General features: G+C 36.9%; 1 protein-coding gene across 1 annotated transcript in view; it reads left to right on the forward strand.

Moving 5' to 3' along the window:
* Nucleotides 1-26,264, forward strand: part of PPFIA2 (PTPRF interacting protein alpha 2) — a 728,675-nt gene that overhangs the window by 518,039 nt on the left and 184,372 nt on the right. Inside the window, exon 16 of the mRNA XM_053716934.1 lies at nucleotides 23,567-23,596. Within this exon, the coding sequence (XP_053572909.1) occupies nucleotides 23,567-23,596 (30 nt within the window). The remainder of the gene's footprint in view (nucleotides 1-23,566; nucleotides 23,597-26,264) is intronic.

The following is a 26,264-nucleotide window of genomic DNA, read 5'->3' on the forward strand; positions in this document are numbered from 1 at the left end:
ATATGTTTTACACACTTTCATTTTTTTTAATAGTTTGCAATGCATACAATAATTATTAATAAATTATTATCAGTTTATGTTATTAGGTGATACAAATTAGGAATTTAAAAATAGAATATATTCCCTTTTTTGCCTATTATAATAGCTTGTATTTAACAGCTGATAAGCATCATATTGCTATTAATAAACACTGGGTATATTTTTGAAAAATAAAAATAGTGAATACAACAATACCACTAATAAGTGATACAATAACACAAAGGAAAAATGAATAAATATATCAAACATTAGAAGTTTGTACATTCTTCTTTTAACGCTGAAATTATGGTCTTGTCGGTATAGGTGTACTGCAAGCCTTTTGTAATACAAACGTCAGTCCCGCATTTGTAAAAATTATGTTTTTTCATGGGATTCCCATAGTGCTGGTATTACGAGTTTTGCGGTGAGGATAAAAAGCGAGCGTTACAGCCTAAAACAACAAGATCTGTACCGCCATCTAAAGTCAGTTGTTATGAGTTTTACACTACAAAGCTGTAACATAAAACTCATAACTAAACTGCTACAAAGTACACTAAACACCCATAAACTACCTATTAACCCCTAAACCAAAGCCCTCCCGCATCGCAAACACTAAAATACATTTATTAACCCCTAATCTGCTGCTCCCGACATCACCGCCACTAAGTAAATTATTAACCCCTATTCTGCTGCTCCCCAACATCGTCACCACTATACTAAAGTTATTAATTCCTAAACCACTGCCCTCCTGCATCGCAAACACTATTTAAATATTATTAACCCCTAATCTGCCGTCCGCCCACATCGCCCCCACTGTACTAAAGTTAAGCCCTACACCGCTGCCACTATAATAAACCTATTGACCCCTAAACCGAAAGCCCCCACAAAGAAATATAATAAATTAAACTATTAACCCCTAAACCGAAAGCCCCGCACATCGCAATAAACTAATTTAAACTAGTAACCCCTAAACCTAACGCCCCCCTAAAGTTATATTAAAATTACAATTTCCCTAACTTAAATTACATTTAAACTTACCTGTCAAATTAAAAAAACTAAGTTTAAACTACCAATTAAACTAATATAATTATTAAAATAAAATTAAACTAATTACCAATTTAATAAAAATTACAAAGTATCTAATTAAAAAAAAACAACTAAATTACAAAAATAAAACCCTTGTTAGGGGGTGTTTGTTTTTTGTTGCAAAAGAGCTGTTTAACTTAGGGCCCTTTTAAGGGCCCCCCAAAAGGCCCTTTTAAGGGCCCTTGGTAGTTTGGGGGGTGGGTGTTTGTATACTGTTAGGTGTTTGTTTGTTTGTTTTTGTAGCAAAAGAGCTGTTTAACTTAGGGCAATGCCCTACAAAAGGCCCTTTGGTAGTTTATTCTAGATTAGGATTTTTTTAAATTTTTTTTTTAAAGGGTATTAGAATAGGAATAATTTTTATTTTTTTGGATAATTTAGGTTTTTTTTGTAATGGTAGTTTTTTTTATTTTTTGTAATTTTAGGTTTTAGTGTAAGGTAGCTTAGATTTTATTTGACAGGTTATTTTGCATTTATTTTAACTAGGTAGTTATTAAATAGTTAATAACTATTTCCTAACGAGTCTACCTAGTTAAAATAAATACAAACTTACCTGTGAAATAAAAATAAAAGCTAAGCTAGCTGCACTATAAGAACGTTATATACAGAAAGACAAGGTTTCAGACCATATATTAATGATTTGAAAAAGCAAGGGAATTAACACAGGCACACACAGAATGTATTTCAAACATTAAATTTATTGTCCCATATCACATTCAGTGAGTCACTGTATTTTGGCCCAATCAAGCAATATAAAGTGAACACCATATACAACACGCCTAGTCTAAGGTAAAAGGCAAATAAAGCAGGAATGAGCTACCTAAGCATATGTATGCCTCTATAACCTAATATAACAACTTTGCACAATCTATCCAAGTTGCGAAAAAGAAGAATAGTGCCAAAAGGGGTTAATATGTACATATATCGTAAAGCGAATACCTAAAATTACGTAAGAATGTTAAATGACTGTAATCAAATGTATAACGCCATACAGCGTAATAAGTATGTGCATACGATAGAGGACTGTCTCACTGTGTAGACAGCAGCAATTCCCAAATTTTTGTCTGCAGACAGTCCCATAGTACACCTAATGGCATATGGAGAAAGAGTCCTTCGTGCAAAAGGAAATTGGAACACAGCGGTTCTTACTGTAACTCAATCCAATAAGTGATGTGTATAACGGTTGCAACAAAGAAAGCAAATGACACTTAGCTTTTCTGTCCTGTGTCCCAAAAACCTTTTCAAAGCATTCCGCTCTCTCTGAAGCGTCTGACGTCACTGAGAAGGGGAGTGGTAGAACCATTGATGGCCTCCAATCGGCTCTGTAGATGGAAATCGCTTCCCACTTGCAGTGAGGAAATCAGCTGTCACGGCACCTAGCCGCACCGAGAAAGAACCAGGCTTTCCCTAGGCTGATAGACGAAAAGGAGGCTCTTACCAAGATATACCAAAACACGCCCTCAGAGGCTCTCTCCCCTCAGTAGATAGACACAATAGAAACAGCGTGTAATTATCACCTGCATTTTGCATTCATTCACCTGCATGTACTCCACAGGTGGGTGTATTCACGCTTATGTAGCAGTCTGTTTGTAAGATAGTTACACACAACACAGTCCTTCTTTTATCAGGTTACAGTGCTCCACAAATAAGTGCTCCCACAGGGTTTTACACCTGCTCTCCAATCAGCACTCAGCAAGTGTGCAAACAAGTTAGACAAATGTCCATAGAAGCTAGATTTGGGCTAAAATCCTCTGTTTCAACTTAGACAGTTCATATATACAGGAGCATAGTCGACATACTCCTGATTAAACACAACAGTGTTAAAACACAACTTTACCAACAACCGTTTCACCCCCACAGCAAGTGTGTGTCACAGGGGTTCATCAGGGCTTCATTGAGTCCTCACCGGACTTCCTCTTATAAAGGGCTCACCTGACATTCCTCAGGTGTACCTCCCACATGTTCAATGATAATTTCTTAAAGGTATATTCACATGTAAAGCCCTGTTATTTATGTTAAACAGTAAAAATACTGAAAGATTGTGAAAGTTACATTTTAAATTGGTCCTGCTTAATTCCTTAGCATTCCAACACTTTTATCACAACCTACATTGGGTGCACCTTATATTATAGCACATACTCTGTCTGTTAATGGAATATTCTACCAACTATAGGAAACTAGCATACTCCAGCTTGTCATTAAGACCTACCGGGTATCTAGTGCCTAGTCTATATATCCATTTTGTTTCTTTCTGCATTAACACCTTCTCATTGTTACCACCTCTACCATTTGTTATACCTTTATCTATTATAATGAATTTTAAGGATTCCACACTTCCATTGTGGAAAGTACCAAAGTGTCTTGCCACATTAGTATCATTAGCATGAAGGATATCATCCCGATGCTCCTGTACCCGGTCCTTTATTAGCCTTTTCATTTTGCCAACGTAAAAGACCGGGCACGAGCAACAAAGGAGATAAATTACCCCTTCAGATTTGCAATTGAAGAAAAATTTGATGTTAAATATTTTATTTCCTTGGGTAGAGAATTGCTTGGTGCTGTCCATGTGGGCACAATAAACACAGTGCCCACAGGGGTAGCTGCCTTTTATCCCTTTATCCTTTCTAAGCCAATCAGCATTCGAGGGGCCCCTCACAAACTGACTTTTTACTAGCAAGTCTCTCAGACTTTGTGCTTTCCTGGCCATCAATAATGGTCTTTCACCAATCATATCTCTAACTTTGTCATCCAAAGTGAGTATATGCCAGTTATTCATCATTGCTGATCTGATATTATGCCATTGATTATTAAATTTAGTAATAAATCTGATTTGGGCCTCGTTTGACTTTGCTTTCTTATTGTACAAAATTTCATCTCTGGGGGTCCTTCGTGCCTTCCAGAGTGCCTTTTTCAAACATTTATTTGAATATCCTCTTTTGAGAAATCTTTCTTTCATCAAGCCTGCATGTACATCAAATTTTGCTAGAGATGAACAATTTCTCCTTAACCGAAGAAACTGTCCATAAGGAATATCCTTGATCAAGTGAGATGGATGGCTACTATCTGCATGCAAGATATTATTAGTGGCATTCTTTTTCCTAAAATTTTCAGTCACAATCTTCAAACCCTCTTTCTCCACAAAGATTGGAATGAAAAATTGTCCGCAACCTCCCTTGATTTGATGGAAATGATGATACAAAGGAATAATAGAAGACTTGAAAAAGTAAAAAGTGAAGCTGATAAAGCCTTATTGAAATTCAACACATTTGAAAATGACCCAAACTTTGATAAATTGAATAGTGAAACTAGTGTAAATGTAACAAAATTGAAATCAGATATTAAAATGAGGAAATGTAGAAAATATAGACGTGATCAAGAGGACTATAAAAATGGAAGGGTTTATATATACAAGTCCCAGAAGGGTACATACAACTCAAGGACAGATGCTTCTGACTCTGAATCAGGGTTTTCAAAAAACTCCTCTGGTACAACTCAAAAAGAAAGAGGAGAAGGAGCAGAAGGGGAAAAAGTAAAAGACCCATATGGGAATCCTATAAGGGAGAAGAGATATCAAACCAGACAGACCAGGGGGAGAGGAGACCTATATGTTCAGAACAGGGGGAGATTCAGAGGGAGAGGGGCATGCAGGGGCTACTAGATAGCCCATTTGAGGATGAATTACAAATTGTAAACCTCTCCTCTTTCCCTCTGAATCTAGCCCATATTGAACTCCTTAAAAAAGGGTTCATCTTTCTGTCCTACATCTGTCATTGACAAATTTGAGGTACTAAAAGATTTACACTTATTTGCTAGGAAAATAGTCGTATCTATAGTCATGAAAAATAAACAAATTGAAAATCTAGATGTTAATGATCAATTAGCTCTGAATGACTTGTAATCACTATTAATAGAAAATTATAAAGAAGAAATCCCTAGCATTTCCCAAGATATATCTCTCAGCTATGAAAAACCCATTTCCAAGCCTAAATCCTCATACATGCCTTCCCTCTCTTTGGTTCCTGCTGTCAATCTCTTTGTAAAAAAGATGGGAAAGGATATTGATATGCTGGTGTCTAAACAGACAGATGATAATTTGAAACCCAGAGAGAGAAAAGCTTTGAAGGAGTTATGCATGGCCAGAGGGTTGGTGATCAAGCCTGCCGACAAGGGCGGTAATTTGGTTTTGTTGGATGAACAGCTTTATGTTAATGAAGGAAAACGCCAACTGAATGACAGAAACCAATATATAAGATTAGATCACAATCCCCTGGGACAGATCCAGAACTCTCTTTTTAAGCTTTTGAATGAAGCAAGAAGTAGGGGAATAATAGACCAGAAAGAGTTTAAATTTCTAGTCCCTGATTTCCCTGTTATGCCTGTCTTCTATATCCTTCCGAAACTGCATAAGAACATAAAATGTCCACCAGGAAGGCCGATAGTTTCGGGGATAGGCAGTGCAACCGAAAAGGTAGGGGAATATGTGGATGTTTTTGCGACCTTTCCTCCTTTCTTTAACATCATATGTTAAGGACACTGGGGATCTACTCAGAAAACTGGATGGAGTAGTAGTAAATGAGAATACATTATTGGCCTCTTTAGATGTGGAGGGGTTATACTCCTCCATTCCCCACGAAATAGGACTACAGGCAATAAAGAAATTTCTGGACACAAAAAGTCCCCTTTATTTGGAACATTCTGACTTTGTTATCTCCCTGCTTGAATTTGTCCTTCAGTATAATGTGTTCACATTTGATGGACAAATTTATAAACAGATACGAGGAACAGCAATGGGGGCAGTATGTGCCTCCACGTATGCCTGCCTCCATCTGGGGGCTTGGGAGTCAGATATCTTTGAACAGCATAGTGACACCTTTAATGATAAGGTGCTAATGTGGGTGAGATATGTGGATGATGTTCTTGTCTTATGGGATGGAACCATAGAAGAGTACATCATCCTCACATCGGAGACTAATAATAAAGAACTAAATTTTCTAGACATCACAATCAAAAAAGAGGGTTTGAAGATTGTGACTGAAAATTTTAGGAAAAAGAATGCCACTAATAATATCTTGCATGCAGATAGTAGCCATCCATCTCACTTGATCAAGGATATTCCTTATGGACAGTTTCTCTGGTTAAGGAGAAATTGTTCATCTCTAGCAAAATTTGATGTACATGCAGGCTTGATGAAAGAAAGTTTTCTCAAAAGAGGATATTCAAATAAATGTTTGAAAAAGGCCCTCTGGAAGGCACGAAGGACCCCCAGAGATGACCTTTTGTACAATAAGAAAGCAAAGTCAAATGAGGCCCAAATCAGATTTATTACTAAATTTAATAATCAATGGCATAATATCAGATCAGCAATGATGAATAACTGGCATATACTCACTTTGGATGACAAAGTTAGAGATATGATTGGTGAAAGACCATTATTGACGGCCAGGAAAGCACAAAGTCTGAGAGACTTGCTAGTAAAAAGTCAGTTTGTGAGGGGCCCCTCGAATGCTGATTGGGTTAGAAAGGATAAAGGGATAAAAGGTTTAAAACTGTGTTTATTGTGCCCACATGGACAGCACCAAGCAATTCTCTACCCAAGGAAATAAAATATTTAACATCAAATTTTTCTTCAATTGCAAATCTGAAGGGGTAATTTATCTCCTTCGTTGCTCGTGCCCGGTCTTTTACGTTGGCAAAACGAAAAGGCTAATAAAGGACCGGGTACAGGAGCATCGGGATGATATCCTTCATGCTAAGGATACTAATGTGGCAAGACACTTTGGTACTTTCCACAATGGAAGTGTGGAATCCTTAAAATTCATTATAATAGATAAAGGTATAACAAATGGTAGAGGTGGTAACAATGAGAAGGTGTTATTGCAGAAAGAAACAAAATGGATATATAGACTAGGCACTAGATACCCGGTAGGGCTTAATGACAAGCTGGAGTATGCTAGTTTCCTATAGTTGGTAGAATATTCCATTAACAGACAGAGTATGTGCTATAATATAAGGTGCACCCAATGTAGGTTGTGATAAAAGTGTTGGAATGCTAAGGAATTAAGCAGGACCAATTTAAAATGTAACTTTCACAATCTTTCAGTATTTTTACTGTTTAACATAAATAACAGGGCTTTACATGTGAATATACCTTTAAGAAATTATCATTGAACATGTGGGAGGTACACCTGAGGAATGTCAGGTGAGCCCTTGATAAGAGGAAGTCCGGTGAGGACTCAATGAAGCCCTGATGAACCCCTGTGACACACACTTGCTGTGGGGGTGAAACAGTCGTTGGTAAAGTTGTGTTTTAACACTGTTGTGTTTAATCAGGAGTATGTCAACTAAGCTCCTGTATATATGAACTGTCTAAGGTGAAACAGAGGATTTTAGCGCAAATCTAGCTTCTATGGACATTTGTCTAACTTGTTTGCACACTTGCTGAGTGCTGATTGGAGAGCGGGTGTAAAACCCTGTGGAGCACTTATTTGTGGAGCACTGTAACCTGATAAAAGAAGGACTGTGTTGTGTGTAACTATCTTACAAACAGAATGCTACATAAGCGTGAATACACCCACCTGTGGAGTACATGCAGGTGAATGAATGCAAATTGCAGGTGATAATTTCACGCTGTTTCTATTCTGTCTATCTACTGAGGGGAGAGAGCCTCTGAGGGCGTGTTTTGGTATATCTTCGTAAGAACCTCCTTTTCGTCTATCAGCCTAGGGAAAGCCTGGATCTTTCTCAGTGCGGCTAGGTGCCGGTACAGCTGATTTCCTCACTGGAAGTGGGAAGCGATTTCCATCTATAGAGCCGATTGGAGGCCATCAATGGTTACACCACTCCCCTTCTCATTGACGTCAGACGCTTTAGAGAGTGAGAAAAGGTTTTTGGGACACAGGACAAAAAAGCTGTGTCATTTGCTTTCTTTTTTTCAACCATTATACACATCACTTATTGGATTGAGTTACAGTAAGAACCGCTGTGTTCCACTTTCCTTTTGCACAAAGGACTCTTTCTCCATATGCCATTAGGTGTACTATGGGACTGTCTGCAGACAAACATTTGGGAATTGCTGCTGTCTACACAGTGAGACAGTCCTCTATCGTATGCACATACTTATTACGCTGTATGGCGTTATAAATTTGATTACAGTCATTTAACATTCTTATGTAATTTTAGGTATTCGCTTTACGATATATGTACATATTAACCTTTTTTGGCACTATTCTTTTTCGCAACTTGGAAAGAATGTGCTAAGTTGTTATATTAGGTTATAGAGGCATACCTATGCTTAGGTAGCTCATTCCTGCTTTATTTGCCTTTTATCTTAGACTAGGTGTGTTGTATATGGTGTTCACTTTATATTGCTTGATTGGGCCAAAATACAGTGACTCACTGAATGTGATATGGGACAATAAATTTAATGTTTGAAATACATTCTTTGTGTGCCTGTGTTAATTCCCTTGCTTTTTCAAATCATTAATATATGGTCTGAAACCTTGTCTTTCTGTATATAACGTTCTTAATTTACTATCAAGGGTGGCACCAGAATTTAATTTGTTAGCAATATTTCCTACTCTCTAATACACCCCCATATATTATATAGCTACACTATAACTATTAGTTTGTATTTAGTTTTAAATAGGTATTATTTAGTTAATAATTGTAACTTTAGTTTAGATCTATTTCAATTATGTTAGTTAAGGGGTGTTAGGGTTATGTTTACGTTAGGGTTAGGGTTAGGATTAGGTTTAGGGGTAGGGTTAGGTTTAGGGGTTAATAGTTTAATTTAGGTTGTTGCGGTGTGGGGGGCTGGCGGTTTAGGGGTTAATAGGTTTATTTAGTGGTAGTAATGTGGGAGGCCAGTGGTTTAGGGGTTAGTAACTTTATTTAGTTGCGGCCATGTTGTGGAGCGGTGGAATAGGGGTTATTAACTTTAATATAGTGGTGGCGATGTTGGGGTGCTGCGGAATAGGGGTTAATAACTTTAGTATAGTAGCAGCGATATCGGGAGCGGCAGATTAAGGGTTAATAATGTTATTTAGGTGGCAACGATATTGGGAGCGGTAGATTCGGTGTTAATAAATGTAGGCAACCGTCGGCGATGTTGGGGGCAGCAGATTAAGGGTGTGTAGGTGTGGAGTTTATGTTAGGGTGTTTTAAACGTTAGTTTATTTTTCCCCATAGACATCTATGGGGCTGCGTTACGGAGTATTTCTTTCCGCGATCGCAGATGTTAGACTTTTTTCTGACCCGCTCTCCCCATTGTCTATGGGGAAAGCGTGAACAGCGCTTGTTTTTGGTGTGGTATGGAGCTTAAAAGCACCATATCCCACGCACAAGCCGGGTTTTTTGAAACTTGTAATGGCAGCGCTATAGGGGATTAAATAACGCCACTTTTGTTGCGTTTGTTAATTTCCCTATAGCGCTCAAAACTCGTAATCTAGGCGTTTGTGTGTCAAATATGTGAACAAATCTTCCCAATTTATTAAAAGATGGTGAAGGAAAAATGGAAACTTTTAGGCAACAGTTTCTCATATGTATTCAATTTGATTGTTGTGTCAGTTTTCAGAAGTTCCTCAAATAAGAAAAGAGAACACAATTCTCATAGAGTTAAACTGTATATAAAGTGATATTTGATAAAGGGTGAACTCAAATACTCACATTTACCAGGTTTGGGTATGAAAGGCAAATTACTGCAGAGGCAAAACAGAATCTCTTCTGCATAAAACTATAAAAACAAGAAGAGATCCTTTTTGACCTTGCGGCATTAAGCATGTTTATTAAAGATGAGATATTTATTTATATGCTCTATCATTATAATGAATAAGGTCATGAAATATAACTTACTGAAACACAAGTCAAAGTCAGGACTAACATTCACCTATAGATGTTGCATAAAAGAGAGAACAAACCATGCAGGAATATTCCACAACCTAGAACAGATAATATAAAAGCTGCATTGGTCCCGGGTGAGGCTTATGTAAGCAAATTTTAAAACCCACAGTTTTGCAAGAAAGTCCCTTTATATTACTAAGTATATATTATTTTAACATTGATACGTTATTTTACCCATAGCTCTACACATACTTTTCCTTACATGGAATATTGCTCTTGTAAAATGTAAATAAATTCACACTTTAGGGCTCCATTTACTAAAGGTTGGGGACCTCACTGCTAGTGGGCAGCATATGCTACCCCCATTAAACATTGTATAAGCTGCTGTTGTGTAAAAAAAATTAAATAATAATAAATGGGGGCCATAACTTTATTGTAACGTAGCATAAGCTTGCCATACATTGATTTATAATTACTATTGCCGTATTAGGGCCAGATTAAAAGTGGCGCATTAACAGTTACGGGCGAGCGATAAGGGCTTTATTGTGGCTGTTTGCGCACGTCAGGTTTTCCCCTCATATTAAAAGTTACAAGTAAACATGATTGCTTGAGCTTAATCGGGAATAATGCTAGAATGATTACCGCGTCCTAAAAGATGTGGTTGACTGTTTTGCGAAACAAAAAAGTGTCACAAAACCCATCAAAAATACATTTAAAAAGTACAATAACACTCATAATAACACCATCTAATAAAACATATTCTGAAAAAATATTGCACAAAAAAGTTATAAGGGCTCAAAGATGCGAGGTATTAAAAAAAAAAAAAAAAAGGCAGACAAAGGGCTTTAACATTAAAATACATACATATACATGTCTAAATATTTATATGTATGTGTATTGCATTGAGCAATGATACTTTTATTGGACTAGCTATACATTTATAAGATGACAAGCTTTCGGAAGAGTGTCTTCCTTTTTCAAGTCTGAAGCAATACTGACCAATTTGATGGAATTTACAGATTATATCTTAAAACACAGGCTAAAAAAAAAGTGTTACAGAGGTCTGAATGCAGGGGGAGGAGGGGGTGTCGTAAAAATCATATGGGGGTTTAGGAGACAGGCAGATAGTGTCAGTAAAAGATAACAGGCAGGGGAAATATATGGTTATACACAAAGCATATACAGGGAGTGCAGAATTATTAGGCAAATGAGTATTTTGACCACATCATCCTCTTTATGCATGTTGTCTTACTCCAAGCTGTATAGGCTCGAAAGCCTACTACCAATTAAGCATATTAGGTGATGTGCATCTCTGTAATGAGAAGGGGTGTGGTCTAATGACATCAACACCCTATATCAGGTGTGCATAATTATTAGGCAACTTCCTTTCCTTTGGCAAAATGGGTCAAAAGAAGGACTTGACAGGCTCAGAAAAGTCAAAAATAGTGAGATATCTTGCAGAGGGATGCAGCACTCTTAAAATTGCAAAGCTTCTGAAGCGTGATCATCGAACAATCAAGAGTTTCATTCAAAATAGTCAACAGGGTCGCAAGAAGCGTGTGGAAAAACCAAGGCGCAAAATAACTGCCCATGAACTGAGAAAAGTCAAGCGTGCAGCTGCCAAGATGCCACTTGCCACCAGTTTGGCCATATTTCAGAGCTGCAACATCACTGGAGTGCCCAAAAGCACAAGGTGTGCAATACTCAGAGACATGGCCAAGGTAAGAAAGGCTGAAAGACGACCACCACTGAACAAGACACACAAGCTGAAACGTCAAGACTGGGCCAAGAAATATCTCAAGACTGATTTTTCTAAGGTTTTATGGACTGATGAAATGAGAGTGAGTCTTGATGGGCCAGATGGATGGGCCCGTGGCTGGATTGGTAAAGGGCAGAGAGCTCCAGTCCGACTCAGACGCCAGCAAGGTGGAGGTGGAGTACTGGTTTGGGCTGGTATCATCAAAGATGAGCTTGTGGGGCCTTTTCGGGTTGAGGATGGAGTCAAGCTCAACTCCCAGTCCTACTGCCAGTTTCTGGAAGAAACCTTCTTCAAGCAGTGGTACAGGAAGAAGTCTGCATCCTTCAAGAAAAACATGATTTTCATGCAGGACAATGTTCCATCACACGCGTCCAAGTACTCCACAGCGTGGCTGGCAAGAAAAGGTATAAAAGAAGAAAATCTAATGACATGGCCTCCTTGTTCACCTGATCTGAACCCCATTGAGAACCTGTGGTCCATCATCAAATGTGAGATTTACAAGGAGGGAAAACAGTACACCTCTCTGAACAGTGTCTGGGAGGCTGTGGTTGCTGCTGCACGCAATGTTGATGGTGAACAGATCAAAACACTGACAGAATCCATGGATGGCAGGCTTTTGAGTGTCCTTGCAAAGAAAGGTGGCTATATTGGTCACTGATTTGTTTTTGTTTTGTTTTTGAATGTCAGAAATGTATATTTGTGAATGTGGAGATGTTATATTGGTTTCACTGGTAAAAATAAATAATTGAAATGGGTATATATTTGTTTTTTGTTAAGTTGCCTAATAATTATGCACAGTAATAGTCACCTGCACACACAGATATCCCCCTAAAATAGCTATAACTAAAAACAAACTAAAAACTACTTCCAAAACTTTTCAGCTTTGATATTAATGAGTTTTTTTGGGTTCATTGAGAACATGGTTGTTGTTCAATAATAAAATTAATCCTCAAAAATACAACTTGCCTAATAATTCTGCACTCCCTGTACTGACATAAAGTTATATATAAACCTAGAATCAATATGAATAAAGATGGGAAGTTAGGTATACAGGGGAATATAAGATAGTCAAAAAAGGAGAAAGGAAAAAAAAGGGGGAATAATAATAATGACAAAAGTGTGGACATAGGCTTACCTGTGTACCTATGCATAAAGAGTGTGGAATATACAATGTAATTGACTACAGTATATGAAAAGTATATTACAAAATTTTTAAAAAATGGGTTAATGGGTTTCACATGACAAACACCTCATCACACTGCCCCAATCATTCAGAGAAAAAGGTTACAAAACAAGGGTTATAAACAAACAAATTAACTCTGCCCTTAATACCTCACATGAACACTTGCTACAATACAGGGAGAAGTAAAACATATCGCGTATCCCACTAGTTTTCAAATATGACCCTGCTGTAGAAGGGATACGAAAAATCATAAAAGACTTACAGCCACTCCTCTTAGAGGATCCCACACTCAAAAAAATCTTTCCAAAACCCCCTATCCTGGCACTCAGACAACCACTCAACCTAAAACAGAAACTGGTCCACAGAAAGCTACCGCTTGATGAAAAGAACACCCAGAATGGAACCAAGCGCTGCAACAAAGCTCTCTGCAAACTATGTCAACACATTTGTGAAAGCAGCACAGCTAATCACAAGAGTAAATCCTATAACATTAATTGGGCATATTCATGTATATCTGCAAATGTGGTGTACATAATACATTGCACTGCATGTGAAGTGGGATGTTATATTGGAGAAACAAGCCAAAAACTGCACCTTCGGATGAACTTACACAGACACTCAATCAAAAACACTGTGAAACAAAATACTGTACCCCTGTTGGTCACCATTTCACCCAACCTGACCACTCCATCCAAAACCTCAAAATCAAGATTCTCAGAGGCAGCTTCAAAAATACAGTGGAAAGAAAAACCTTTGAAATGAAAATGATAATGCACTTCAACTTGTTAAATTCTGGACTAAGGGGCCTAGTTATCAAGCCGTCAACCTCCAATACGCTGGAATTCCGCAGCGTATTTGTGGCGAGGCTGATTCACCTTAGTTATCAAGCCCTAGATACCGGCAAAAGTAGAATTTTGTGACGTAAGCTTCGATCCGCCGGACTCAGTCTGACACAGATCGATTCTTACGTCACTCCAGATGTTCCGCACACAAGTGCGGCACAATCTGACTACTTTTGCTAGTTATCAAAAAACTAGCAGGTACGCTCTGCACTTTTCCGGCCCAGCGTACCTGGTTTTCAAACTGCCGCCCTGGAGGCGGCGGATCCCATAGGAATCAATAGGAGTCTGACCATAGCGAAAGTTCATGTTCGCTGCTGCCCGACATCCCATTGATTCCTATGGGAGCTGTCTACACCTAATACCCTAACATGTACCCCGAGTCTAAACACCCCTAATCTGCCCCCCCTTACACCGCCACAACTAAATAAAGTGTTTACCCCCTAAACCACCGCTCCCGGAGCCCACCGCAAGCTATACTAAATATGTTAACATCTAAAACCGCCACTCCCGGTCCCCGCCGCAACTATAATATATGTATTAACCCCAAAAACCGCCGCTCCCAGACCCCGCTGCCACCTACATGATACCTATTAACCCCTATCCTGCTCCCCTTTACCACCGCCACCTATAATAAAGTTATTAACCCCTATCCTGCCGATCTCGGACCTCGACAAAACTAAATAAATAGTTTAACCCCTAAACCCCTGCTCCTGGACCCTGCCGCAACCTATATTAAACTTATTAACCCCTAATCTGCCCCCTCTACACCGTCGCCACCTATAATAAGTTTATTAACCCCTATCCTGCCCCCCCTACACCGTTGCCACCTATAATAAGTTTATTAACCCCCTATCCTGCCCCCCCACACCGCCGCCACTGTAATAAAATTATTAACCCCTAAACCTAAGTCTAACACTAACCCTAATACCCCCTAACTTAAATATTAATTAAATAAATCTAAATAAAATTTATCTTATTAAATAAATTAATCATATTTAAAACTAAATACTTACCATTAAAATAAACCCTAACGCCTAGATTTAGTGTTCTGCGGCCAAAGGGGTGCGTTAGCTATGCATGCTTTTTTTCTGGCCGCACCTTTTAAATACCGCTGGTATTTAGAGTTCACAGAATGGCTGCGTTAGGCTCCAATAGAGGAGCGTATAGCATATTTACCGCAACTTCAACTCTCGATACCAGCGGTGCTTACAGACGCGGCCAGCTTCAAAAACGTGCTCGTGCACGATTCCCCCATAGAAAACAATGGGGCAGTTTGAGCTGAAAAAAAACCTAACACCTGCAAAAAAGCCGCGTTCAGCTCCTAACGCAGCCCCATTGTTTTCTATGTGGAAACACTTCCTAAGTCTGCACCTAACACCCTAACATGTACCCCGAGTCTAAACACCCCTAACCTTACACTTATTAACCCCTAATCTGCCGCCCCTGCTATCGCTGACCCCTGTATATTATTTTTAACCCCTAATCTGCCGCTCCGTACACCCCCGCCACCTACATTATCCCTATGTACCCCTAATCTGCTGCTCTAACATCGCCAACCCCTATATTATATTTATTAATCCCTAATCTGCCGCCCCCAACGTCGCCTCCACCTAACTACACTTATTAACCCCTAATCTGTCGACCGGACCTGAGCGCTACTATAATAAATGTATTAACCCCTAATCCGCCTCACTCCCGCCTCAATAACCCTATAATAAATAGTATTAACCCCTAATCTGCCCTCCCTAACATTGCCGACACCTAACTTCAAGCATTAACCCCTAATCTGCCGACAGGAGCTCACCGCTACTCTAATAAATTTATTAACCCCTAAAGCTAAGTCTAACTTTAACCCTAAAACCCCCCTAAATTAAATATAATTTAAATCTAACTAAATAAATTAACTCTTATTAAATAATTTCTATTTAAAGCTAAATACTTACCTGTAAAATAAACCCTAATATAGCTACAATATAAATTATAATTATATTATAGCTATTTTAGGATTTATATTTATTTTACAGGTAACTTTGTATTTATTTTAACCAGGTACAATAGCTATTAAATAGTTAAGAACTATTTAATAGCTAAAATAGTTAAAATAATTACAAAATTACCTGTAAAATAAATCCTAACCTAAGTTACAATTAAACCTAACACTACACTATCAATAAATAAATTAAATAAAATACCTACAATTACCTACAATTAAACCTAACACTACACTATCACTACATTAATTAAATACAATACCTACAAATAACTACAATTAAATAAACTAACTAAAGTACAAAAAAAAAAAAAAAATAAGTTACAAAAAATAAAAAAATATTTACAAACATTAGAAAAATATTACAACAATTTTAAACTAATTACACCTACTATAATTTATTTAATAAGAGTTAATTTATTTCGTTAGATTTAAATTATATTTAATTTAGGGGGGTGTTAGGGTTAGGGTTAGACTTAGCTTTAGGGGTTAATCCATTTATTACAGTAGCGGCGAGATTCGGTCGGCAGATTAGGGGTTAATAATTGAAGTTAGGTGTCGGCGATGTTAGGGAGGGCAGATTAGGGGTTAATACTATTTATTATAGGGTTATTGAGGCGGGAGTGAGGCGGATTAGGGGTTAATAACTTTATTATAGTAGCAGTGCGGTCCGCTCGGCAGATTAGGGGTTAATAAGTGTAGGCATGTGGTGGCGACGTTGAGGGGGGCAGATTAGGGGTTAATAAATATAATATAGGGGTCGGCGGTGTTAGGGGCAGCAGATTAGGGGTAAATAAGGATAACGTAGGTAGCGGCGCTTTGCGGTCGGCAGATTAGGGGTTAATTATTGTAGGTAGCTGGCGGCGACGTTGTGGGGGGCAGGTTAGGGGTTAATAAATATAATATAGGGGTCGGCAGTGTTAGGGGCAGCAGATTAGTGGTACATAAGTATAACGTAGGTGGCGGTCGGCAGATTAGGGGTTAAAAAAATTAATAGAGTGGCGGCGATGTGGGGGGACCTCGGTTTAGGGGTACATAGGTAGTTTATGGGTGTTAGTGTACTTTAGAGCACAGTAGTTAAGAGCTTTATAAACCGGCGTTAGCCCAGAAAGCTCTTAACTACTGACTTTTTTCTGCGGCTGGAGTTTTGTCGTTAGATTTCAAACGCTCACTTCAGCCAAGACTCTAAATACCGGCGTTAGAAAGATCCCATTGAAAAGATAGGATACGCAATTGACGTAAGGGGATCTGCAGTATGGAAAATTTGCAGCTGAAAAGTGAGCGTTAGACCCTTTAATGACTGACTCCAAATACCAGAGGGCGGTAAAAACCAGCGTTAGGAGCCTCTAACGCTGGTTTTGACGGCTACCGCCCAACTCTAAATCTAGGCCTATGATAGCTACAATATAAATAATAATTATATTGTAGCTATCTTAGGATTTATTTTTATTTTACAGGCATCTTTCAATTTATTTTAACTAGGTACAATAGCTATTAAATAGTTATTAACTATTTAATAGCTACCTAGCTAAAATAAAGAGAAATTTACCTGTAAAATAAAAACTAACCTAAGTTACAATTACACCTAACACTACACTATACTTTAATAAATTATTCCTATTTAAAACTAAATACTTACCTGTAAAATAAACCCTAAGATAGCTACAATATAAATAATAATTATATTGTAGCTATTTTAGGATTTATATTTATTTTACAGGTAACTTTGTATTTATTTTAGCTAGTTAGAATAGTTATTAAATATTTATTAACTATTTAATAATTACCTAGCTAAAAGAAATACAAAATTACCTGTAAAATAAATCCTAACCTAAGTTACAATTAAACCTAACACCACACTATCATTAAATTAATTAAATAAATTAATTACAAATAACTACAATTAAATTAAATAAACTAACTAAAGTACAAAAAATAAAGAAAGCTAAGTTACAAAAAATAAAAAAATAAGTTACAAAAATTTAAAAAATATTACAACAATTTTAAGCTACTTACACCTAACCTAAGCCCCCTAATAAAATAACAAAGCCCCCCAAAATAAAAAAAATGCCCTACCCTATTCTAAATTAAAAAGTTACCAGCTCTTTTACCTTACCAGCCCTTAAAAGGGCCTTTTGCGGGGCATGCCCCAAAGAATTCTGCTCTTTTGCCTGTAAAATAAAAATACAACCCCCCAACATTAAAACCCACCACCCACATACCCCTAATCTAACCCAAATCTAATTCAATCAGCCAATCAGATTTTTCCTACCTTAATTCCGATTGGCTGATAGAATAATATCAGCCAATCGGAATTGAAGGGACGCCATCTTGGATGACGTCCCTTAAAGGAATATCCATTTGTCGTTAGTCGTCGGGAAGAAGAGGATGGCTCCGCGTCGGCTCGTCTGAAGATGGCTCCGCTCCGCTCTGCTCCGGATGGATGAAGATTGAAGACGCCGCCTGGATGAAGACTTCTATCGGATGGAAGACTTCCTCAGCGCCGCCTAGATGATGACTTTATCGGATGGAAGACTTCTTCAGCGCCGCCTGGATGATGACTTCTGCCGCTCCGTATCTCCTCTTCGACTCCATCGTGGTCGGCTGGCTGAAGACGACTCAAGTTAGGATGATCTTCAGGGGGGTAGTGTTAGGTTTATTTAAGGGGGGTTTGGGTTAGATTAGGGGTATGTGGGTGGTGGGTTTTAATGTTGGGGGGGTTGTATTTTTATTTTACAGGCAAAAGAGCAGAATTCTTTGGGGCATGCCCCGCAAAAGGCCCTTTTAAGGGCTGGTAAGGTAAAAGAGCTGGTAACTTTTTAATTTAGAATAGGGTAGGGCATTTTTTTATTAGGGGGCTTAGATTAGGTGTAAGTAGCTTAAAATTGTTGTAATATTTTTTAAATGTTTGTAACTTATTTTTTTTATTTTTTGTAACTTTAGCTTTTTTTATTTTTTGTACTTTAGTTAGTTTATTTAATTTAATTGTAGTTATTTGTAACTAATTTATTTAATTAATTTAATGATAGTGTTAGGTTTAATTGTAACTTAGGTTAGGATTTATTTTACAGGCAATTTTGTATTTCTTTTAGCTAGGTAGTTATTAAATAGTTAATAACTATTTAATAACTATTCTAACTAGCTAAAATAAATACAAAGTTACCTGTAAAATAAATATAAATCCTAAAATAGCTACAATATAATTATTTATATTGTAGCTATCTTAGGGTTTATTTTACAGGTAAGTATTTAGTTTTAAATAGGAATAATTTATTAAAGTATGGTGTAGTGTTAGGTGTAATTGTAACTTAGGTTAGTTTTTATTTTACAGGTAAATTTCTCTTTATTTCAGCTAGGTAGCTATTAAATAGTTAATAACTATTTAATAGCTATTGTACCTAGTTAAAATAAATTGAAAGATGTCTGTAAAATAAAAATAAATCCTAAGATAGCTACAATATAATTATTATTTATATTTTAGCTATATTAGGGTTTATTTTAAAGATAAGTATTTAGTTTTAAATAGGATTAATTTATTTAATAAGATAAATATTATTTAGATTTATTTAATTAATATTTAAGTTAGGTGGGTGTTAGGGTTAGACTTAGGTTTAGGGGTTAATAATTTTATTACAGTGGCGGCGGTGTAGGGGGGCAGGATAGGGGTTAATAAACTTATTATAGGTGGCGACGGTGTAGGGGGGGCAGGATAGGGGTTAATAAGCTTATTATAGGTGGTGACAGTGTAGGGGGGGCAGATTAGGGGTTAATAAGTTTAATATAGGTTGCGGTTAGGAAGCCCCCTATCCTAACACCCCCTAAATTAACCCCAATTACATAAAATACAAAACACTATCTTCTTAATAAATAATTAAAAAGTAAAAACTAAAAAATCCTAACTTAAAATTAAAATAAAAACCTAACATTATATTAAAAAAAAGCTAAGATTAAATTAAAATAAAAAATGTAATATTACAAAAAATTTAAAAAAATAAAATTACAGAACAAAATAACGAAATTATCCAAAATAAAAAATGTAAACCTAATCTAATACCTCTATAAAAATAAAAAAGCCCCCCAAAATAAAAACACCCCCTTATCTAACACTAAACTAACAATAGCCCTTAAAAGGGTCTTCTGTAGGGCATTGCCCTAATGCAATCAGCTCTTTTACCTAAATAAAGTATCAATTACCCCCTAAAAGTAAACACCCACACCTACCAAACCCCCCGAAATAAAAAAACCTAACACTAAAAATACCTAAGCTACCCATTGCACCTAAAGGAGCATTTGTATGGGCATTGCCCTTAAAAGGGTAATCAGCTCTTTTGCTGCCCATTAAAATAATAAAAAAAAATGCCTATCTAAAAAAAAAAAACACTCAAAAAAATAATAAAATAAATCAATCTAACACCGAAATAGGTACTCACCATTCCTGAAGTGAAGGTCTTCTTCCAGGCAGCTCCATCTTCATCCAGCACAGGGACATCTATCTTCATCCGGGCTTTACCACTAGTATGTGTGTGGAAGAAAACCTTCACCGCCTAGAAGAAGACCTTCACAGCCTGGAAGAAGAACTTCTCCACCGGACTTCAGGAATGGTGAGTACCAATTTGGGGGTTAGACTTTAGTTTTTTTTTATATTCTTTTGGGAGGGTTTTTTTTTTTAGATTGGACCTTTTTATTTTAATGGGCAGTAAAAGAGCTGAATGCCCTTTTAATGGTAATGCCCATACAAATGCCCCTTTAGGGGCAATGGGTAACAGTTTTTTTTATACTTAGTTTTTTTATTTTGGGGGGTTGGTTGGGTGGGGGGGTTTACTGTTAGGGGGACTTTTTTAATGTAAAAGAGCTGTTTAAATTGCAGTGCCCTACAAAAGGCCCTTTTAAGGGCTATTGCTAGTTTTTTAGGTTAGGGGTGTTTTCATTTTGGGGTGGCTTTTTTGTTTTTATAGGGCTATTAGATTAGTTTTATTTTTTATTATTTTTAAATATTTAGTTTATAATTTTTTGTAATCTTAGTGTTTTTTATTTTTCGTAATTTTAGTGTTTGTTATTTTTGGTAATGTTAGGTTTTTTTTATTTTTCGTAATTTTAGTGTATTTTGTAATCTTAAGTTTTTTTAATTATTTTTGGTAACTTAGGTTTTTTATTTTTCGTGATTTTTTTTTTATATATAGTAATGTTAGCTTAGGTTAATTTATAGTTTAATCTTAGGTTTTTTTTATTTCACAGGTACGTTTTTATTTATTTTAAGATAGTTATATTGTAAATTTAATTTAAAGTATAGGGGATGGTTATGTTTAGGGGTTAAGTTTAATTTAGTGTGTTGCGATGTGGGAGGCTGGCAGTTTAGGGGTTAATAGGTTTATTATAGTAGTAGCGATGTAGGGGGCCGGTGGTTTAGGGGTTAATAGGTTTATTATAGTAGTAGCGATGTGGGGGGGCAGCGGTTTAGGGGTTAATAGCTTCATTATAGTAGTTGTGATGTGGGGGGCCGGCAGTTTAGGGGTTAATAACTTTATTATTCTAGTAGTGATGTGGGGGGCTGGCAGTTTAGGGGTTAATAGGTTTATTTAGTGTCAGCTATGTTGGGGGACGTCAGATTAGGGGTATTTAGACTAGGGGTTTATGTTAGGGTGTTTTAACATAACTTTGTTTTCCCCATAGACATCAATGGGGATTGCGTTATAGTGATTGCAATTCCGCGATTGCAGTTATTAGTTTTTTCTAACACTTTCTCTCCATTGATGTCTATGCGGGAAAATGTGCACAAGCACGTCAAGTCAGTCCTTAAGTTTTGTGCGTTATGGAGCTTAATGCACCATACCCCACAACAAAAGAAGGTTTTTCAGTAATTTCAGTAATGACAACGCTATGGAGAGTGCGATACCGCTCCTTTTTTGTGTTATTTACGCACCAAGTTTAGTGCATAACTTGTAATCTTGGTGATTGTTCGAAACTGCAGACAGATATCATAAGTCAAAAACTTTATCCTGTACACAGATGATGACTCAGTGGTAAATTTTGATCCCTTTGGAAGGACATTCTAAAACCATGACCACAAGGAAGGGCAACCCTTGGAGAAACTTTTGGTGAAAATATTGTATGCCAATGAGTTATAGAGAAATCTATTTTATTATTCAATTTACAGTAGTTAGTACCACTGGGGCAGTGAATAATGGTAGCTAGGCTGAGTCTATTAGCTAAGCTACCTTCTGGTTGCAAGTCTGCTGGTTTGCTAATTTAGACACATAGGGGTAGATTTACCAAGCTGCGGATGCTGCAATCTACCCCCAATGTCTTTGCCTTGCCGGAAACTTAAGTTAAGAAGCAGCGGTCGTAAGACCATTGCTCCTTAGCTCATCTGCCACCTTTTAGGTGGCGGACTGCAATCATCCCGGTCAGATACGATCGGGATGATTGATACCCCCTGCTAGCAGCCGATTGGCCGTGAATGTGCAGGGAGCAGCATGGCACAAGCATTTTACAAGTAATGCTTGTGCAATGTTAAAGGGACAGTATACTGTAAAATAGTTTTCCCTTAATGTGTTTACAATTGCTTTTTTTTACCAACTGCAGAGTAAAAAATGTATGAAAATTAGCTTTTTAAGGTTTATTTGTGAATATTAAAGCTCCGATTTTGTGTTTTGAAGCCACAACCTAATAAAATGGGTTGAGCTTGTAGGTATAATCAGATCTCATTACTGTATCACATTGTGTACATAAACATGTTTCTTACTCTTATATCTGTCCATAAAACTATCACCAGTACTTGGAGAGAACAAAGGAAAATCAACATTTTATTACCTTATCTCTGCTATATCCTACTGGGAGTATAATTTCTTCTGCTGGCTGTGTTTACAAAGCTTATCTATAGCTGGGACCTGCGGCCACAAACTTTCAGAATAGGTGGGGATACCACATGCTAAATCAACTATTTCAAATGCCAATATAAGGCTAAAGGATCTACTTGTAAACAATTTAATACACTCCAGCAGGTAAAGTGGATCATTGGGAACAAATTAAAGGGGAGAAAAATTTTGAGTAAACTGTCCCTTTAAGTTCCGACAGCATATGCTGTCGGCATTTAGCGATGCAGGGCAGACATAATTTGCTGCAGCGAATCGTGTCCGCCCGGCATTTGATAAATCGCCCCCTTGGAATGTAATCGTGACCTGACAATTTTCACATGTAGCAGTTTGGAATGTTTTCACCACATTAAAATTTAATTTGTGATATTAACTTCTAAATAAAGGCTTTTACATTGTAGTGAAAATTATTCAGAACAATGGTTTTGCTTACTGAAAAACTTGATCAATCCTGTAAAGTGTTCGTTTAATGTAGTATTTAAATTCAGCAATTGAAAATAAACTATATTACACAAAAAAATGACTTGCCAAGACATATCAAACCTTATTTGCCTCTTTATTTTTAGCTGTGTTGGTGGCTATAGAGAGAAAAGTAATTATTAGTTGAAAGTGGTGGCAAACATTCTTACATTTTTTTTACATAAATTGATATAAAATTGATTATAAATCTTAAACAAAGAAATGTTCTTTTTTATTATTATTATTATTATTATTATTATTGATGTATGTAATGTTAAATGTTTAAGAATAGGTCTGGATTTATTTGTAATTAGTAAAGAGGGCTTATCATGAAAAGCATGTAAGTGAAAACTTGTTTTGATTCAGGGCTCTGGGAATAGCATACTCTGGAAAAAAAATCACTATTTATATAGAAATGAAAAGGCTTGCAACAGGTGTATTAAATATAATATAATTATGTCATTAATGTCTTGTTACAGACTGATCACACTAACCAACATTTTTTTATTTATCAATATACAGCCCAGTGACTTACGAAAACATCGGAGAAAGGTAATTGTCTTTCAACACTTTTTGAAATGTTTAGTAAAAGTAGTATGCACAGATGCTATTGTTAAAAAAATGACATATAAAGTGGAAGGATAACATTTTTTAAACATAATTGATTAATTTGCATCCAATTAACTTAAGACTTGGGGGTCGATTCTAAAGAATTTCCAAGTCTAGATGTGGTTTTCTACACCGAAAATCTCAGGGCAGCCCTCATAGAATTCTATATAAAAAGGGTCTGTCCCTGCAAGTGGCGAGATGTCTCCCATAGAAATAAGAGCCCTAAGTGTGATGCGGGAACCCAGACGTGGACCCGTTGCTCAGTGTGCCTAGAGGGATATGGCTGCACCTCACTGGCGAGGCCCACAATAGGCCGAAACGTACGTCTGGGGTTTTGCCGTTTCTCTTGTTCAGAGAGGGATTGCCTGGTATTTCAGGGCTGGACTGCACTGTTAAGTCAGGATCAGACTGATAAACTACAGGAAAGGTCTTCTCTGTGAAAGGCACATGTTGAGCAAAAAGAGGCTGTTTCTTGGGTGGTAACTGGCCATAGAATAAGCTATTATGCTGTTGTTCATTCCCAGGTTGAGCGCTTCTCTGTTTTTATTTATGCAAATAATAAGAGCTGTCTGTTAGGTAAAAGTTTGCAGTGGAGGATGAAGTACAGAGAGAGACCTCGGCATATGTTTAAACAAATATTACGCCTAATAAAATCTAATAACATTGTTTTCAGCGCACTGTACCTTAAATTTGCTGTTATTTTCTTATACATAGTATTTTGTTTTTTGAGTATTTTGATAAAAGCTTGCCACCTTTTACATTGCGAGAAAAAACTGTGAGATATATAGGGCAGAGATGTTTACAGAATTACGCTGGGACTTGAGAAACAATTTCATATATGCCCATGGAACACCCATGTTCAGTCCATTTTATGAAAAAAGTATGAATTTCAGTGTATTTAAATTACGATTTACATTGTACATATTTAATACAATTTATTTCTGTGTAATTTACACACAAATTTTAAGTTTTTGATAAAACAAAAAAAAATTTCCAAAGTATTTTTGTGTGACTAGTTTAATTATTAATTTTGTATGATTTTTAAATTACGGTTTTCATTGTACACTTTTGTAATGTATTTCCTTCCCATACGAAAAAACAGTATACACCCCTTAGCGAGATGCCCTGTTTTCAGGGTAAAATGTGGCTTTATTTAATTTCATCAGGGAAATAGAAGGACTAGTGAGCATTCTTATAGGGCAATTTCAAGTCCTAAGCTACTAGCCGGGACAAAATGTTACGTGCCACTTCTAATCCCATCCACACCACACCAGCTACTTCAGCCCTCTTTGCATATGTTTAGCCATTGTGACACATTTTGTAATATTGTTTTTATTTGTTACCATAGCAAATTAAATAATGCTACATAGAGTAATAAATTAACAAAAATAAGTTCATAGCTGTAAGAAACCTCAACTAGAGGTTCTGGGGAAGACAACAGCTGGAGAGAAAAAGGAAGTTGTTGAACTCCGAGAATGCAGAGAGTGCTGACAGTTATGGAAGGTCATAGCAGACCTGGAGATTTTTTTTTTTTAATAATTATCATCTCTCCCTTATTGCTCTTTACTATCTTTCTTAACTCCCCCCCCCCCCTATTCAATCTATCTTTTAACCATCTCCCTTCTCTCTCAGCCCATATCTTCTCTTTACACTATTTCCCCTCTCTCATATCTCTTCACACTTTTTTTTCTCCATTCTGTCATAACTCTACCTTCTCCATTTTCACTTTTCCTCTGCAATCTCTCTCTCTCTCTCTCTGCCCCATTTAGCCTTTAGGAAGTAACAGTCTAAGCACATATAGGTTCCTACAGACCTAGAGGAATAACAAATCCTTGCACTTTCATGGCTATATAACCTCCCTTTAGATAATAGTTGTAGCACATAACCCAAATTGTTTGTTTTTCATAGCTGCAATAGGAATGCACATTTTGCAAATACAATGTGCCAACTTTGATACTTACAACATGCCACCATACTTCAGACACAACAATCACTTTCTTTCACTGGCCACTGTTAAATGTCCACTGAGCCCTGTGTATATATACAGTATATATATTCATTTATGTTGTGTGTGTGTGTATATATATATATATATATATATATATATATATATATATGATGGTATATATATATGATGGCTGTAACATGATACAGGAGGAATGGAAATAGACATAACTTTGAAATTTGTCAGAAAAAAATCTATTACTCATTTGAAGTTCAGAATAAGTGCTATTACATTGTCTTGTTATCATGCATTTGTTGATTATGCAAACATACTGTATTTAGTGGTCCTTTAGTTGAACAGTAAGATATTTGCTCTTATATATAATTAAAAGCTAACAGCTTCAATTTACTATCTTAAAAATACAGGCCCCAGAGTTGGAACTGCCATTTCTCTAGTTCAGGGAGAGATTACCTGGTATTTCGGGACTAGACTGTACGGTTTAGTCAGGACCAGACTGAAGTTCTTCTCTGTGAAAGGCACATGTTGTGCAAAAAAAGGCTGCTCCTAGGGCGGTAACTAACCATGGAACAAGTTGTTATGCTATTGTTCATTCCCAGGTTGAGCGCTTTTCTCTCTCTCTCTCTCTCTCTCTCTCTCTCTCTCTCT

The sequence above is a fragment of the Bombina bombina genome, chromosome 6 (assembly GCF_027579735.1).
Source record: "Bombina bombina isolate aBomBom1 chromosome 6, aBomBom1.pri, whole genome shotgun sequence".
Lineage (NCBI taxonomy): Eukaryota > Metazoa > Chordata > Amphibia > Anura > Bombinatoridae > Bombina > Bombina bombina.